General features: G+C 42.6%; 1 protein-coding gene across 1 annotated transcript in view; it reads left to right on the top strand.

Moving 5' to 3' along the window:
* LOC137384960 (protein piccolo-like) overlaps positions 1-17640 on the top strand; it is a 631016-nt gene that overhangs the window by 540838 nt on the left and 72538 nt on the right. Inside the window, exons 25-26 of the mRNA XM_068059672.1 lie at positions 639-651; positions 8487-8511. Coding sequence (XP_067915773.1) covers positions 639-651; positions 8487-8511 — 38 coding nt within the window. The remainder of the gene's footprint in view (positions 1-638; positions 652-8486; positions 8512-17640) is intronic.

Below are 17640 nucleotides of genomic sequence, written 5' to 3' on the forward strand. Positions count from 1 at the left end.
GACATATACAGTGAATGGCAGGGCCCTGGGGAGTGTTGTTGAGCAGAGAGACCATGGGGTACAAGTACATAGTTTCCTGAAAGTGGCAACACAGGTAGACAGGGTGGTGAAGAAGGCATATGGCATTGAATACAAGAGTTGGGACGTCATGTTACAGTTGTACATAACGTTGGTTGGGCCGCATTTGGAGTACTGTGTGCAGTTCTGGTCACCGCACTACAGGAATGATGTGATTAAGCTAGAGAGGGTGCAGAAAAGATTCACAAGGATGTTGCCTGGTTTGGAGGGCTTGAGTTATAAAGAGAGATTGGATAGGCTGGGTCTGTTTTCCCTGGAGCGTAGGAGGCTGAGAGGGGACATGATAGAGGTATATAAAATTATGAGAGGCATAGATAGGGTAGATAGACAGAGTCTGTTTCCCATGGTAGGGGTGACTAAAACTCAAGGGCATAGATTTAAGGTGAGAGGGAGGAGTTTTAAAGGGGATCAAAGGGGTAAATTGTTCACACAAATAATAGTGGGTATCTGGAATGAGCTGCCTGAGGAGGTGATGGAGGCAGGAACAGTAGTGACATTTAAGAGGTGTCTGGACAGGTACTTGAATGAGCAAAGCATAGAGGGATATGGAATTAATACAGGCAGGTGGGATTAGTATAAATAGGCATTATGGTCGGCATGGACGCGATGGGCCAAAGGACCTGTTTCTATGCTGTACGACTCTGTGACTGTATGACTTCAATTCATTGCAGCAAGTACTGGGAGATCAGAGCAATTGCCAGTGATTGGTGATGTTGCCAGTCATCATTTTTCTGAGCTTTCCAAACAAGGGAAGAGATATATGACAACCAGATCCAGACGAATAAGCAAACCTCCTCTCTGTTTTAGAGACTGTTAAATTTGCTTATCTGTGCTCAATCATTTATAGTTAGTCTGAACCACAACATTGTACATATGTTTCTATCGTTGGAAAAAATGGAGGTTGATGTGGGTTGACCTTAAGCCCAGGCCACCTTAAGTATAGTGCAGGTCATCAAAGGAGTTGATATCAAGTCACACATGACCAGTCAGTTGTGGGTGGAGCCTGTGATAGTAAGATATGTGGAGATGAGCTTGTGCAGTAACCTTTTATGTGGATAAGTTCCAGTTCAGTTATAATAAAACCCAAAATAAAAGCAAAATACTGCGGATGCTGGAAATCTGAAATAAAAACAAGAAATGCTGGAACCACTCAGCAGGTCTGGCAGCATCTGTGGAAAGAGAAGCAGAGTTAACATTTCGGGTCCTTCTGTTTCGAAGAAGGGTCACTGACCCGAAACATTAACTCTGCTTCTCTTTCCACAGATGCTGCCAGACCTGCTGAGTGGTTCCAGCATTTCTTGTTTTTATTATTATAATAAAACCCAAGTTGTTTTTGGATATTACTTGTAATCCTGTGACTCTTAACAACAGCTCACACACCAAGGGACAAATAATATTACAATCTATATCTATAATATAAATATTTCACTTATCAGCCATCTTACAATGGACAACCCCCTTCATTTTATAAAAACGGCAAACGCAGACAATTTTATCTGAGTCTTTCAGCTATCACATGCTGTCTATTACAAAAGTATACTTTTTAAAAGTATGGGAAATGCAACTTTAATTCACAATGCACAGAAAGACTGTCCCGGGACATAAATGACCACAGCCTCAGGGCTGGATTTTATCTGCCCTTGGAGAATGGAATGGAGGTGAAGGGGACACACAAAATGACATGGAGTGGCTTCGAGTGGTGTGCCCAACGTTGCCCTGCCCCCATGCCATTTTGTTCACGGCGGGAAAGTTTGATGATGGACCTCCTGCCCAAGGCCAATTGAGCCACTTAAGTGGCCAATTAAGGGCCACAAGAGCAGCTTCTACCTTCGCTCCCATTTCACAAATTGTGGAGGGGTGCGCCACCACATGGAGACATCACTAGGTGAGACCTGGCAGCCTGCTAGCGGCTTCGGTGGGGAAGTCCCTTTTCTGGGGGCAATCAATGGCCCACAGAGGGGCCTCTGGTGGTGATGGCTGCCTCTGTGGCAAAAAGCCCACCTCGCCCTCACCAGCCACCCCCTCATCGAGGCCTGCCTCATTGTCCCCGGCGATCCCAACCTGACTTACCTGTGTCCCGGAGTCTCCTCCTGCATACCAGCAGTGGCCATCACTCACAGTGGAACTGCTGGTACTGCTGAGGTGCCTGCCTCCTGATTGGCTGGCAGCTCTGGAGGCGGGAGCTTGTTCATTAAAGGGACGCCATCCCCGACAGCAGACAGTTAATTGACTGCCCACCATGGAATGTCACGGGGGGTCCGACAGAGGGCCAAGGCAGGTTCGTTGGAATAAAATTCCAGCCTCAATGTCTACGGACCTGCTGGAATCTATTAATAGGAAAGTGGTAACAGGGCGCTTAGAAAATTATAATATTAGGCAGAATCAGCAAGGTTTTATGAAATTGAAATCATATTTGACAAATTTATTCGAGTTTGTGAAGATGTAACTAGCAGGGTGGATAAAGGAGAACCAGTTAATGTGGCATATTTGGATTTTCAAAAGGCATTTGATAGGGTGCCATGAAATGTTTCACAAGATAAGGGCACATGAGACTGGGGCTAATATATTAGCATGGTTAGCGGATCCATTAAGTGACAAAAAATAGCAAGAAGGAAGAAATAGTTCATTTTCGGGTTGGCAGGCTGTTAGTAGTGGAGTGCCGCAAGGATCAGTGCCAGGGTCTCAGCTATTTACAATCTATATTAATGACTTAGATGACGGAATTGAGTGTAATGTATGCAAGTTTTCTGATGATACAAAGCTAGATTGCAAATTAAGTTGCGAGGAGAACATTGAGTCTGCAAAAAGATATAGACAGGTTAAGTGAGTGGGCAAGAAGATGGCTGATGGAGTATCGTGTGGAAATAAGGTATTCACTTTGGTTGGAAGAATAGAAAGACTGAATAGTTTTTAAATGTTAAGAAAGTATTAAATTATGGGCGGCACAGTGGCGCAGTGGTTAGCTCCGCACCTCACAGCTCCAGTGACCCGGGTTCAATTCTGGGTACTGCCTGTGTGGAGTTTGCAAGTTCTCCCTGTGTTTGCGTGGGTTTCCTCCGGGTGCTCCGGTTTCCTCCCACATGCCAAAGACTTGCAGGTTGATAGGTAAATTGGCCATTAGCAATTGCCCCTAGTATAGGTAGGTGGTCGGGAAATATAGGGACAGGTGGGGATGTGGTAGGAATATGGAATTAGTGTAGGGTTAGTATAAATGGGTGGTTGATGGTCGGCACAGACTCGGTGGGCCGAAGGGCCTGTTTCAGTGCTGTATCTCTAAACTAAACTAAACTAAATATCGGTGTTCAAGGGGATTTGGGTGTTCTTGTACAAGAAATACAGAAAGTTAACATGTAGATACAGCAAGCAATTAGGACGGCAAAAAGGTATGTTGGACTTTATTGCGAGGGGGTCTGAGCACAACAGTAAGGAAGTCTTGCTAGAATTGTACATAGAAACGTAGAAAAATAGGAGCAGCAGTAGGCCATTTGGCCCTTCGGGCCTGCTCCGCCATTCTAAAAAGATCATGGCTGATCGTTGAATTCAGTACCCTGTTCCCGCTGTCTCCCCACATCCCTTGATCCCTTTGGCATTAAGAAATATATCTAACTCCTTTTTGAATATATTTAATGACTTGGCCTCCGCTGCCTTCTGCAATAAAGAATTCAACAGGCTCACCACCCTCTGAGTGAAGAAATCTCTCCTCAACTCGGTTCTAAATGGCATACCCCGTATCCTGAGACTGTGACCCCTGGTTCTGGACTCCCCAGCCATCGGGAACATCCTCCCTGCATCTAGCCTGTATAGTCCTGTTAGAATATTACAGGTTTCTATGAGATTCCCTCTCATTCTTCTAAACTGTACTGAATATAGACCTAGTCGACCCAATCTCTCCTCATACGTCAATTCTGCCATCCCAGGAATCAGTCTAGTAAATCTTCTTTGCACTCCCTCCACGGCAAGAACATCCTTCCTCAGATAAGGAGACCAAAACTGCACACAATACTCCAGATGTGGTCTCACCAAGGCCCTGTATAACTGCAGTAAGACATCCTTGCTCCTGTACTCAAATCCTCTTGCAATGAAGGCCAACATAACATTCACCTTTCTAATTGTTGCTGCACCTGAATGCTTGCTTTCAAGGACACCCAGGTCCCGTTGCACCTCCCACTTTCCCAATCTATCACCATTCAGATAATAATCTGCCTTTCTGTTTTTACAACCAAAGTGGATAACCTCACATTTATCCACATTATACTGCATCCCCAAAGACACATTGTATAGCGAGCTCGCCACTGGTATCAGACCCACCGGCTGTCCATGTCTCCGCTTTAAAGAAGTCTGCAAACGTGACAAAGTCCTGTGACATTGATCACAAGTCGTGGGAGTCAGTTGCCAGCATTCACTGGCGGGCAGCCATAAAGGCGGGGCTAAAGTGTGGCGAGTAGAAAAGACTTAGCAGTTGGCAGGAAAAAAGACAGAATCGCAAGGGGAGAGCCAACTGTGTAACAGCCCCGACAAACAAATTTTTCTGCAGCACCTGTGGAAGAGCCTGTCACTCTAGAATTGTCCTTTATAGCCACTCCAGGCGCTGCTCCACAAACCACTGTCCACCTCCAGGCGCTTTCCCATTGTCTCTCGAGATAAGGATGCCAAAGAAGAATACTGCATCTGCCATGCATTTGCCCACTCACCCAACATGTCCAAATCACATTGGATCCTCTTTGCAACCTCCTCACAGCTCACATTTCCCCCCATCTTTGTGTTGTCTGCAAACTTGGAAATTTACATTTAGTTCCCTCACCCAAGTTATTTATATATATTGTGAATAGCTGGGGCCCTGCGGTACCCCACTAGTCACTACCTGCCACCCGGAAAAAGACCCAGTTATTCTTACTCTCTGTTTCCTGTCTGTCAACCAATTCTCTAACCATGCCAGTATATTACCCCCAATCCCATGTGCTTTAATTTTGCACACTTATGTGGGACCTTATCAAAAGCCTTCTGAAAATCCAAATATACCACATTCACTGGTTCTCCCTTATCTATTCTACTAGTTACATCCTCAAAAAACTCCAGTAGATTTGTTAAGCATGATTTCCGTTTCATAAACCATTGCTGACTTTGCCCACTTCCGTTTATGCTTTCCAGGTGTTCTGCTATCACATCCTTCATAATAGACTCTAGCATTTTCCCCATTACTGATGTAAGGCTAACTGGTCTGTAATTCCCTGTTTTTTCTCTCCTTTCTTTTTTAAATAGTGGGGTTACATTTGCCACCCTCCAATCTGTAGGAACTGCTCCAGAGTCTATAGGATTTTGGAAGATGACCACCAATACATCCACTATTTCCAGTGTCACTTCCTTTAGTACTCTGGGATGTAGATTATCAGGCCCTGGGGATTTGTCAGCCTTTAACCCTATTAATTCCCCTCGCACTATTTTTTTTTTTACTAATACTGATTTCCTTCAGTTCCTCCCTCTCATTTGATCCCTGGTTCCCTAACATTTCTGGGAGATTATTTGTGTCCTCATTTGTGAAGACAGAACCAAAGTATGTGTTTAATTGTTCTGCCATTTCTTTGCTTCCCCACTATAATTTCCCCCATTTCTGACTGTAATGGACCTACATTTGTCTTCACTAATCTTTTTCTCTGCACATATTTATAGAGCTTTTACAGTCAGTTTTTATGTTCTCCGCAAGTTTACTCTCATACTCGATCTTCCCTCACTTAATCAACCTCTTTGGCTTCCTTTGCTGAATTCTAAACTGCTCCCAATATTCAGACTTGCTGCTTTTTCTGGCAATTTTATATGCCTCCTCTTTGGATCTAATACTATCCCACCAATGTTTTCTGCCCCTTGGTGTTTCTTAGCTGCACCCATACAGATTCCACATCATGATTTTCTGAGCCAATATCCTTCCTCACTATTGCATTGATTTCCTCCTTTACTAACAATGCTACCCCTCCTCCTTTCCCTTTTTGCCTGTCCTTCTTAAATATTGAATACCGCTGGATGTTCAGTTCCCATCCTTGGTCATCCTGCAACCATGTCTCCATAATCACAACTATATCACAACCATTTATATCTATTTGCTGTTAATTCATCTATCTTATTGCGAATGTTCCACACATTGAGACACAAGGCCTTTAGATTTGTCTTTTTAACATTGTTCGCCATCTTAGCTTTATTTTGCACTGTGGCCCCTTTTGTTTCTCGCCCTTGTTTTCTCTGCCTTCCACTTTTGCTTCTTACCTTTCTGTCTTTCATTTCTATCCTTATTTCCCCCTCCTCTGTCTCCCTGCTCAGATTCCCATCCCCCTGCCATTCTAGTTTAAACCTTCCCCGACAGCACTAGCAAACCCCCTCCCCCAAGGAAATTGGTCCCAGTCGTGCCCAGATGTAACCTGTCCAGCTTGTACTGGTCCCACCTTCCCCAGAACTGGTCCAGATGTCCCAGGAATCTGAATCCCTCCCCCCTACACCATTTCTCCAGCCACATATTCATCTGATATATCCTGCTATTTCTACTCATACTTGCACGTGGCACTGGTAGTAATCCTGAGATTACTATCTTTGAGGTCCTACTTTTTAATTTACATCCTAACTCCCTACATTCAGCTTTTCGGACCTCATCCTTTTTTTAAACCTATGTCGTTGGTACTGATATATACCATGACAACTGGCTGCTCGCCCTCCCTCCTCAGAATGCCCTGCAGCCGCTCAGAGAAATCCTTGACCCAAGAACCAGGGAGGCAACATACCATCCTGGAGTCCCTTTTGTAGCTGCAGAAATGCCTGTCTGTTCCCCTTATGATTGAATCCCCTATCACTATAGCCCCGCCACTCTTCTTCCTCCCCTCCTGTGCAGCAGAGCCATCCACGGTGCCATGAATTTGGCTCTTGCTGCTTTCCCCTGAGCCATCTCCTCCAACAATATCCAAAGCAGCATATCTGATAAGAGAGGGGGATGGCCACAGCAGACTCCTGCACTATCTGCCTTCCTCTACTCTGCCTGGTGGTCACCCATTCCCTTTCTGCCTTTGCAGCATTTGCCTGCAGTGTGACCACCTCATTAAACGTCCTTAGCATCGCGGATGCTCCACAGTGAATCCACCCACAGCTGCAGCTCCGTAATTGGGGTAGTCATTAGCTGCAGATGGATACACTTCCTGCACACGTGGTCGTCAGGGACACTGGAAGCGTCCCTGATTTCCCACATAGCGCAGGAGGAGCATATCATGGGTGCGAGTTCTCCTGCCATGACTTACCTTTAGATTACTTAGTTACTCCCTTTAATTAAAAAAATACTAATTACGCTAGGAGCCTTGTTCTACTCCAAACTCTACCCACTGCAATCCAAAGTCTTTACCTTTACTTTAGAAGCTAATGCAGTAGTATAAATAGTAGAAAAAGTAGAGAAACTTACCTGAACCCACTTACCAATCAGCTGCTTCCCTGCGCCCGCGCCACTTTTTGAATCCTGACGTCACTTGGAATTCCGCTGTCTGGGTCCTCCTCGCTCCTCTTTTATGGCCGCTGCCGCCGGTCACAGACCACACCTAGAGCACTGTACACAGTTTTGGTCTCTGTACCTAAGCAAGGACATACTTATTTGAGAGGGGACAGCAAAGGTTCACCAGACTGATTTCTGGGATGAGAGGGTTGTCCTATGATGAGAGGCTGAGTAAATTGTGCTGATACTTTTTAGAGTTTAGAAGAATGAGAAGTGATCTCATTGAAACATAAAATTCTGAAATGGCTTGACAGGGTCGATTCTGAGTGGCTATTTTCTCCTGGATGGGGAGTCTAGAACTGGGACATAGTCTCAGGATAAGGGGTCAGCCATTTAGCATTGAGATAAGGAGAAATTCTTCACTTAGAGGGTTGTGAATCTTTGGAATTCTCTACCCCAGAGGACTAAGAGTCCTCAGTCATTGAGTATATTCAAAGCTAAGATCAATAAATTTTTGGACTCTAAGGAAATGGAAGGATATGGCGATCCGCTGGGAAAGTGGAGTTTTTTCATAATCCTGTAAAAGCCTCATACACAGATACAACATTGAGATTTTGCTTTAATTTAATATTGTTGGTGAATTCAAAATCTTTCCAAGATACCAACATTTTGGACTAAGATATGTTGTAATTCTATAATTGTACTGGTATGAGACTGTTGCATCAGCTCCCAATGTGTGAATACATAGCAACTTTTGTACATTTATCTGCTGTGACAAGTATATTGGCTACAAAAGATAAGATAAACTTTGAATATCGAGCCCACTTGCAACTCTATAAAGTGCAACTTTTTTTTCCTGTTCTTGCTTTTCAATAGGGGTAAGATGAGCCAAGACACTGATCTCACGCTGAAAGGTGAAAAACACAAAGTATCTGACCAGTTGAAACAGCAGGGACTTGGCTTGGCAGAAACTGATGGTAAGATGCGAAGACAATGCAGAGATGATGGTGTCTTTCTAAGCTTTTTGTAATAAGAGATCAAGAAGGATTGCTGAAGGCATGGCCACCAATAGTGGAGAGATGAGTAAATCAGTATTTTGAAAATATACAAAAATTGGTACTTCTGTCCCTTTGTTGTTTTGCAGTAATGGCTTTAGCTGTTTCAGCAGCAATACACTTCATGAGCTATCTTTGCTTGCTTTGAAGCTAGGCAATAGCCTTGGAGTAAATGCTTCTAAATGGTTGTCATCTGTCAAAAGTTTCCAGCGCTGGGTAATTTAATCTGAGCAAAATGGCTCAAAATCCAGCGGGGCTGACTGTTTCCAAGTCAGGGAGAGCTTGTGAGAAATTTTGTTACCTGAAATGCTGACACAGACTGTCGAAAATATGGGCCCGGAGTTTGCAGTCATCAAGGGTGCTTGCTACCCTGGCGAGAATTTCCCCTCTATCGCAGTGTAGTGGTACTGTAACTGATTGCTCCGATCTTTACTAAGGATTCCCAGTATGGAGCTAGAGTGATGTGATCAGGCTATCCAAGTAGCCAATTGCATTAAAGGATTTTCACAGACACTCAAATAGGAGACAAAAAGCAGTAAAATAAAATCACGTTTAAAAACTTTTACAGAGAGCAAATTAAAGATTGGGACGTACACACAGGTGAAGGTGGAAGTTAACATATTAAGATAAAAAAATTTTAAAGAAAATTAGTAAAAAATAATTAGCTTAAAAATCTACTGTTTAATCATTTAACAGCACTCAACAATTATAATTTTTTTAAGGACCAATTCTGTTTTTAATCAAGTGATATTAATCACTTCACCATTAAAAACTCAATTACACCTGATTGAACAACGTGTAACTTTCTATGGGGTTTCAAATGATAATGTGAGGGTGGGAAAGTGGACGTTCCCACTGATTTCAGTGATTTCCATCTCTGGGAAGAGCCTCAGGACAGCCTGTGTCAGAGCCCAGAGTGATAGGCTGTAACTTCAAGATGTCCATGCTAATCTGGACATATCTGACATCCTGAACTTGCGCTCAGCTTTAGGGGCTAATAACAGTGAATGCTAACAGTTCGGCGTAAACCCCTGCGTAAAACCATCGAGTAAATGCTCTTTGTTCATAATTTCTTTTGAAACTTTAAAAATTTAGTTTAAAATTATATTAGTATATAAATATATACCTACACATACAATGGCAGGAAGAGATATGGAAAGATATATTGGAGGATGTAAGAAACATACTTACACTGGATTGAATGGGCCCCGAGACGCAGATAATACTGGATCTCGGGTCTCATTATTGATGGAGAGTGACGTAGTTGATTCTAAGACTAGGGTCCTGAATCTTAGTAAAGGAAACTACGAAGGTATGAGGCACGGGTTGGCCATGATGGATTGGGAAACGTTACTTCAAGGGATGACGGTGGATAGGCAATGGCAAACATTTAAAGAGCACATGGATGAACTGCAACAATTGTTTATCCCTGTCTAGTGCAAAAGTAAAACGGGAAAGGTAGCCAAACCATGGCTCACAAGGGAAATTAGAGATAGCATTAGATCCAAGGAAGAACCATATAAATTTACCAGGAAAAACAACAGACCTGAGGATTGGGAGCAGTTTAGAATTCAGCAGAGGAGGACCAAGCGATTGATTAAGAAGGGGAAAGCAAAGTACGAGAGCAAGCTTGCAGGGAACATAAAAACTGACTGTAAAAGTTTCTATCGATATGTGAAGAGAAAAAGATTGCTGAAGACGAATGCAGGCCCCTTACAGTCAGAAACAGGGGAAGATCAACTAAGTGCATACTTTGGTTCTGTCTTCACAAAGGAGGACACAAATATCATACCAGAAATGTTGGGGAACACAGGGCTTAGTGAGAGAGAGGAACTGAAAGAAATCAGTATTAGTCGAGAAATGGTGTTGGGGAAATTGATGGGATTGATGGCCGATAAATCCCCAGGGCCTGATAATCTACATCCCAGAGTACTTATGGAAGTGGCCCTAGAAATATTGGATGTATAGGTGGACATCTTCCAAGATTCTATAGACTCTGGACAGTTCCTACAGATTGGAGGGTAGCTAATGTAACCCCACTATTTAAAAAGGGAGGTAGAGAGAAAGCAGGGAATTATCGACCAGTCAGCCTGATGTCAGTAGTGGGGAAAATTCTAGAGTCCATAATCAAAGATTTTATAGCAGAGCACTTAGAGAACAGTGGTAGAATCGGACAGAGTCAGCATGGATTGATGAAAGGGAAATCATGCTTGACAAATCTACTAGAATTCTTCGAGGATGTAACTATTAGAGTTGATGAGGGAGAGCCAGTGGATGTGGTTTATTTGGACTTTCAGAAGGCTTTCGACAAAGTCCCACATAAGAGATTAACGTGTAAAATTAAAGCGCATGGGATTGGGGGTAGTGTATTGCGATGGATAGAAAATGGGTTGGCAGACAGGAACAAAGAGAAGGAATAAATGAATCTTTTTCCGAATGGCAGACAGTGACTAGTGGGGTACCACAGGGAACGGTGCTAGGACCACAGCTATTCACAAAATATATTAATGATTGAGATGAGGGAATTAAATATATCTCCAAATTTGCAGATGACACAAAACTGGGTGGGAGGGTGAGTTGTGAGGAGGATGCAAAGAGGCTTCAGGGTGATTTGGACAAGTTGAGTGATTGGGCAAATGCATGGCAGATGCAGTATAATGTGGATAAATGTGAGGTTATCCACTTTGGTAGCAAAAACAAAAGAAGGCAGATTATTATCTGAATGGCTATAAACTGAGAGAGGGGAATATGCAGCGTGACCTGGGTGTTCTCGTACATCAGTCGCTGAAGGTAAGCATGCAGGTCCAACAGGCAGTAAAAAGGCAAATGGTATGTTGGCCCTCATAACGAGAGGATTCGAATACAGGAGCAGGGATGTCTTGCTGCAATTGTACAGGGCCTTGGTGAGGCCACACCTGGAATATTGTGTGTAGTTTTGGTCTCCTTATCTGAGGAAGGATGTTCTTTCTATAGAGGGAGTGCAGCGAAGGTTTACCAGACTGATTCCTGGGATGGTGGGTCTGACGTATGAGGAGAGATTTGGTTGGTTGGGATTATATTTACTGGAGTTCAGAAGAGTGAGGGGGGATCTCATAGAAACCTATAAAATTCTAACAGGACTTGACAGGGTTGATGCAGGAAGGATGTTCCTGATGGTGGGGGAGTCCAGAACCAGGGGTCATAGTCTAAGGATACGGGGTAAATCTTTTAGGACTGAGATGAGGAGAAATTTCTTCACCCAGAGAGTGGTGAGCCTGTGGAATTCACTACCACAGAAAGCAGTTGAGGCCAAAACATGTATGTTTTCAAGAAGGAGTTAGATATAGCTCTTGGGTCTAAAGGGATCAAAGGGTATGGGGGGAAAGCAGGAACAAGTTACTGGGTTGGATGATCAGCCATGATCATAATGAATGGCGGTGCAGGCTTGAAGGGCCGAATGCCCTACTCCTGCTCCTATTTTCTGTGTTTCTACATGGTGCCTGAAGCGGAACCATTATGTGGTCTACATTAGCTGTTCACATTTTGGGTTTTCATGCCACATCTCTGAGTATTAATGCATAATTTCTTGTGTACACAGTGTGCTTTTTAAGCAGTAGGCTAATAAATCTGTCCCAGTTCAGATTGCTATTACTTGCTAATCTCTGACAGTCAAATGGACTCCATAAAGTGAATGTCATCACATTATTTGTCAGTGCTCTGTGTTTAGGCATAATCTGATTATTCACTACCTAATTTAAGGGGAAAGCACATTAGTTTGCAAACATCTGAAGACGTATGGTGCATTTTTCTCTGTCAAAATTCATACAAATATATAATAATTTTTTTTTTTAAGTTTAAGCTACTGTCAATGTGTATTATTAAACTTGTATGGAACACTGGTTCTGCCTCAAATGGAGAATTGTGTGCAGTTCTGGGTACCATACTTTAAGAAAGATAGAGCCATAGAGTTATTTATGGCACATAAGGAGGCCATTTAGCCCATCAAGTCCATGCTGGCTCTCTGCAGAGCTATGCAATCAGTCCCACTCCCTGGCTCGATCCTCATAGTCCTGCAAGTCTATTTCTCTCAGGTGGCCATCCAACTTCCTCTTGAAGTCATTCATTGTCTCTGCTTCCTCCACCCTTGTGGGCAGTAATTTCCAGGTCATTACTACTCGCTGCACAAAAAATAGCTTCCTGACATTCCCTTGCATCTTTTGCCCAAAACTTTTAATCTGTACCATTTGTTAATGGGGACATTTTTCCTTGTCTAACTTATCTAAGCCTGTTATAATCTTGTACATGTGTATTTAATATCCCCTCCAACCTCCTTTGTTCTCCCCAACCTTGTAACTAAAATTCTCCATCCCTGGAACCATTTTGGTAAATCTCAAGCTCTCCAGGACCCTCGCATCCTTCCTGAAGTGTGGTGACCAGAATTGGATGCAGTACTCTAGTTGGGGCCTGATAAGAGCTTTATAAAGATTCAGCATAACTTCCTTGCTTTTGTACTCAATGCCTCTATTTATGAGGCCCAAGATCCCATGCATTTTACTAACCACTCTCTCAATATGTCCTGCCACCTTCAAAGATCTAAGGCAAACATCTTAATGGGCTCCAAGCGACAGATTATATCCATCAGACATCGCATGTTCAGTCAAAATATAGTCTTAATCATCTTATTTTATTGGTTAAAAAAGCAAAACAGTAAAGCAAAAATACAGACTACATTTCACATAAAATGAGTCATTGTTCATAAATCAGACTTATAATAAATCATATGCATATTTGTAGTGTTTACCTTGGACATTCTTACTCTGTTTCTGACTGGTAAAGCTTTTTAATCAGAGAGAATGGCCTTTCAGTTTCAGCATTTGACCCTGGCAAGCCAAGGTAGCAAAAGCAGAGACTGAGGCTTCTTTCCAGCCCCAGCTGGTCGATTTCCCTGGCAGTATCATTCAGATTCATTATTAGTGCAAGACATATATAACTCTCTTTTGTGACATCTATTTTGAATGGGCAGAAAATATTAGTGATAGACTGCAAGTGATCTATTGACCCATACCATAAATTAATCATATTTTATTGGCAGTCATATCGTGTGTTCACTTGCTAAGGAAAGACCAGCTGCTCCTGTGAAGACAGTGGACTATGTTATGCATTTATAGAGTCTTAATCTGGGTGTCCAGAAATAGTAAACACAATCACTACCAACTGCTGCATACTGTATTTATGAAGATTTTGCCTCAATGCACGAACAATTACACTTAATTACCTTTATAATATAATAATTTTAAAGGTACGGTTCAGGAAGTCTGTAGAATTCACTTGTAGTTTATGGCTATTCTAAAACATGCCTCAAGAGGGAATTGTGTGTGTACTGAATTGAAAATTGGTTTGGATTATACAGCTGGAATGTCAACGATTGTCAGATGGCTGAAGGAAGTGATTGTTTTTTTTCTCTTATCTGTTGCTTCTTTTTTGATGTCCTAGCCTCTTGGCCAAATTTATGAAACATTCAAGTTAATACATTTTTAAAAAATGCAGCAATGAAAATACAGAACCAAATTGATGTTATAAAAAACAAAATTTTAAAGAAACTGATACATGTGCTGTCAACAAAAGGGAGGACAAGACACATGACCCTCAGCATCTCTTGCCCATGCCTATTGAGACTGAAACCCAATTAAGCCCCGTCTGCATGGAAATGTGATAGATAATCACACCTGGATGTGAGTTATACTCAAAAACCATGAGACATGACCTGTCACAGACTTCTCGTCTCTGAATGACCTCCATTACATGGAGTATCAACTGCTCTCATCTCCTCTGAATGGGGCCATCAAGGCCATTATACAGCTCAGATAGAACTAAAACCTGAAGCCACATGGGAAAAACCAACCTTGTAAAATTCACCTTAAAATGTCATCATTTTGAGGAACAAAGGTGGGGGGGGGGGGGGGGTCTTTCAGGTGTTCCAAAAGTGCTTCTGTGTTTTATTAAATATATTTTTTTGAGGATTCATTTTTGAAAGATTGAAGAAATGTTAAACTTTGGGGTTTTCAAAGGGGGTCATGTAAAGGCCACTTGACTTTGAAAAACAGTCCCTGGAAATGTTTTTAAAAGGTGCACTGAGCGGTCTTATGGGGAAAACAAGACTTTCTGAAAACCACCTGACTTCCAGCTCAATAAACAACAGAGAAATTTGGACATCCGGAGAAGGTGTTTACAAAGAAGTGACAGGTCAAGATTGATGGCGGTCAAACGGTTGACCTCCTGTTGTCAGTTTCACTTTTGAAGCATTTTGAGTTGGGGTTGAACTGTATAAAAAGGAAGAGAACTTCCAAGGAGAGAAGAAAATTCCCAAGGAAGGAAAGAAGACCACAACCCAGCTTGGCTTTCCAGCACCTCTCTAAAAGACCCTGAGAAGTCCACTGTGTCAACTCATCTCATCTCCTGTCTTTGAAGAAAAGATTAATTCTCAATGTCGCCTGAAAAGAATTGTTCTAAAAATCCCAGTGACCTGTCTATGTGTATTCAGAAGCCAGACTGTATGCCAGTTTTGGAACACAACATATCTCATCTGCTGTTTCTTCAAGAATGAGCAAGTATTCAGCTCATGTTTTTTGTCTGTAATAGAGCTCTAAAAACAAAAGTCCCTTTATTTTTCTGGTTAACCGGTGTATGTGTATGTGTGAATGTGAGGAGCAAAGGTAAAAAGGGGAAGTTTATATTTTGATTTGTGTATTTCTGCTTTGCTTCATTACTGGTTAAGTCTTGTTTTATAATAAACTGATAATTTTGTTGTTTATTAAAGAAACCTGGTTGGTGTGTTTTATTCTGCAATAAAAATGGAGTCTATAATTGGCTGTATCGGTAACTGGGAAAAGATTTAAATATATGTTGTGACCTGTGGAGAAGTGGAATGAGAATAAACAGTGCACTCCTCCCGCCTCGGTCCTAACACAGGACAGGACTAGAGACGACATTAGTCTGTCTGCTCTCAGCCACATAATTAACAAAAATGTCATCTTGAATCTAGCATGGCTAAGAGAGAGAGAGAGAGAGAGAGAGAGATTGGTCCCAGCCAATATAGTTGAACCCTGCTGAGACAAGTGGAAGCTAGCTACAGCAGAGACAAGAATGTACCTTTGTAAAAATACCTTTTCTACTGGTGAGAATTGACCTAAGCCATCAGCACTGTCTTCAACCCAAAGTGAACCGCCAGGAGATTGCAACAGCCCAACGATTACCAGACAACCAGCAAACAGGCCTGCAACTTTAAAATTCACCTCCCAAGGGGTTCCTACAAGTTATTCCTGAAACAACGGACTTTCATAACCTGAGCTCTCAACACCTCATCCTAAACTTTTCTATCTTCTCTTGAGAGTGCGTGTGAGAGTGAACGTGTGTGTGCGATATTGTGATCATTTCAGGATGTTTAAAATAAATTATTATTTTTCTACCTATGAGAAAACCTGTCATTTGTCTGTTTATTTAGCCCTAAAGACACTCAGGGGCTAAAGCATAATTTTAACAAAACACAATTGCGGTCAGTTGGAGGTGAATAGTGGAAACCATCCACAATCCTTACCACCTGTCCGTCACAGCTTGGATTGGGCTTCAGAAAAAAATCATTTAGAGCAGGCAAGGGCTAAAAAGGAGAGTAAAATATGGGAGTTAGTTCCACTAGCCTCACAAAGTCCTAGTTCCTAAGATGATTCTGGAAGTTGTCTTTGAAGGCAGAGTAAAGGAGCTCTGCTTTCCCCTGGTAAATACTTCACCAATTGTAGAACTGAGCAGACCAAATTCAATCCCTGGTGTTCCTAACTCAGATTCTCTGTCCAAATCCCCATCCAGAAAGAAAGGATATCCTCGAGGAAACAGAGAATCCATTTGGTTAGAGTTGAGAAGGGTATGATCATACTATTGGGGGCATTCTATATGCCTCCAAATAGTGTGTGAGAGAGAGAGGAGCATATCTTCATGGAAATCACAGAGATGTGCAACAACTATACAGTGGTGATATTGGGAGACTAATTACCCAAATATCGTTGAGATAAAGTTAGAGTAAAGGGAAAGGAGGGGGAGGAATTTTTGAAATGTGTTCGGGAGAACTTCCTTGATCGGCGTGTGCTCAGGCCAACTAGGAAGGAGGCATTGTTGAATCTAATGCTGGGAATGAGATGGGCCAAGTATTTGTTGAATGCTTGGGTAAATGTGACAGGATGAACTGTAAGAACAATAGAACATAGAACAGTACAGCACAGGCCCTTCGGCCCATGATGTTGTACCGACCCTTTAACCTACTCTAAGATCAAACTACCTACATACGCTTCATTCTACTTTCATCCATGTACCTATCCAAGAGTCGCTTAAATGTCCCTAATGTATCTGCTTCTACTACCACCGCTGGCAGTGCATTCCATGCACCCACCACTCTGTGTAAAGAAACTACCTCTGACATCTCCCCTAAACCTTCCTCCAATCACCTTAAAATTATGCCCCCTGGTGATAGCCCTTTCCGCCCTGGGAAAAAGTCTCTGGCTATCCACTCTATCTATGCCTCTCATCATCTTGTACGCCTCTATCAAGTCATCTCTCATCCTTCTTCGCTTCAATGAGAAAAGCCCTAGCTCCCTCAACCTTTCTTCATAAGACATGCCCTCCAGTCCAGGCAGCATCCTGGTAAATCTCCTCTGCACCCTCTCTAAAGCTTCCACATCCTTCCTATAATGAGGCGACCAGAACTGAACACAATATTCTAAGTGTGGTCTAACCAGGGCTTTATAGAGCTGCAGCATAACCTCACGGCTCTTAAACTCAATCCCCCTGTTAATGAAAGCCAACACACCATACGCCTTCTTAACAACCCTATCAACTTGGGTAGCAACTTTGAGGGATCTATGGACGTGGACCCCAAGATCCCTCTGTTCCTCCACACTGCCAAGAATCCTGTCTTTAAGCCTGTATTCTGCATTCAAATTCGACCTTCCAAAAAGAATCACTTCACACTTTTCCAGGTTGAACTCCATCTGCCACTTCTCAGCCCAGCTCTGCATCCTGTCAATG

This window comes from Heterodontus francisci, chromosome 27 (genome assembly GCF_036365525.1).
Source record: "Heterodontus francisci isolate sHetFra1 chromosome 27, sHetFra1.hap1, whole genome shotgun sequence".
In the NCBI taxonomy this organism is placed as follows: domain Eukaryota; kingdom Metazoa; phylum Chordata; class Chondrichthyes; order Heterodontiformes; family Heterodontidae; genus Heterodontus; species Heterodontus francisci.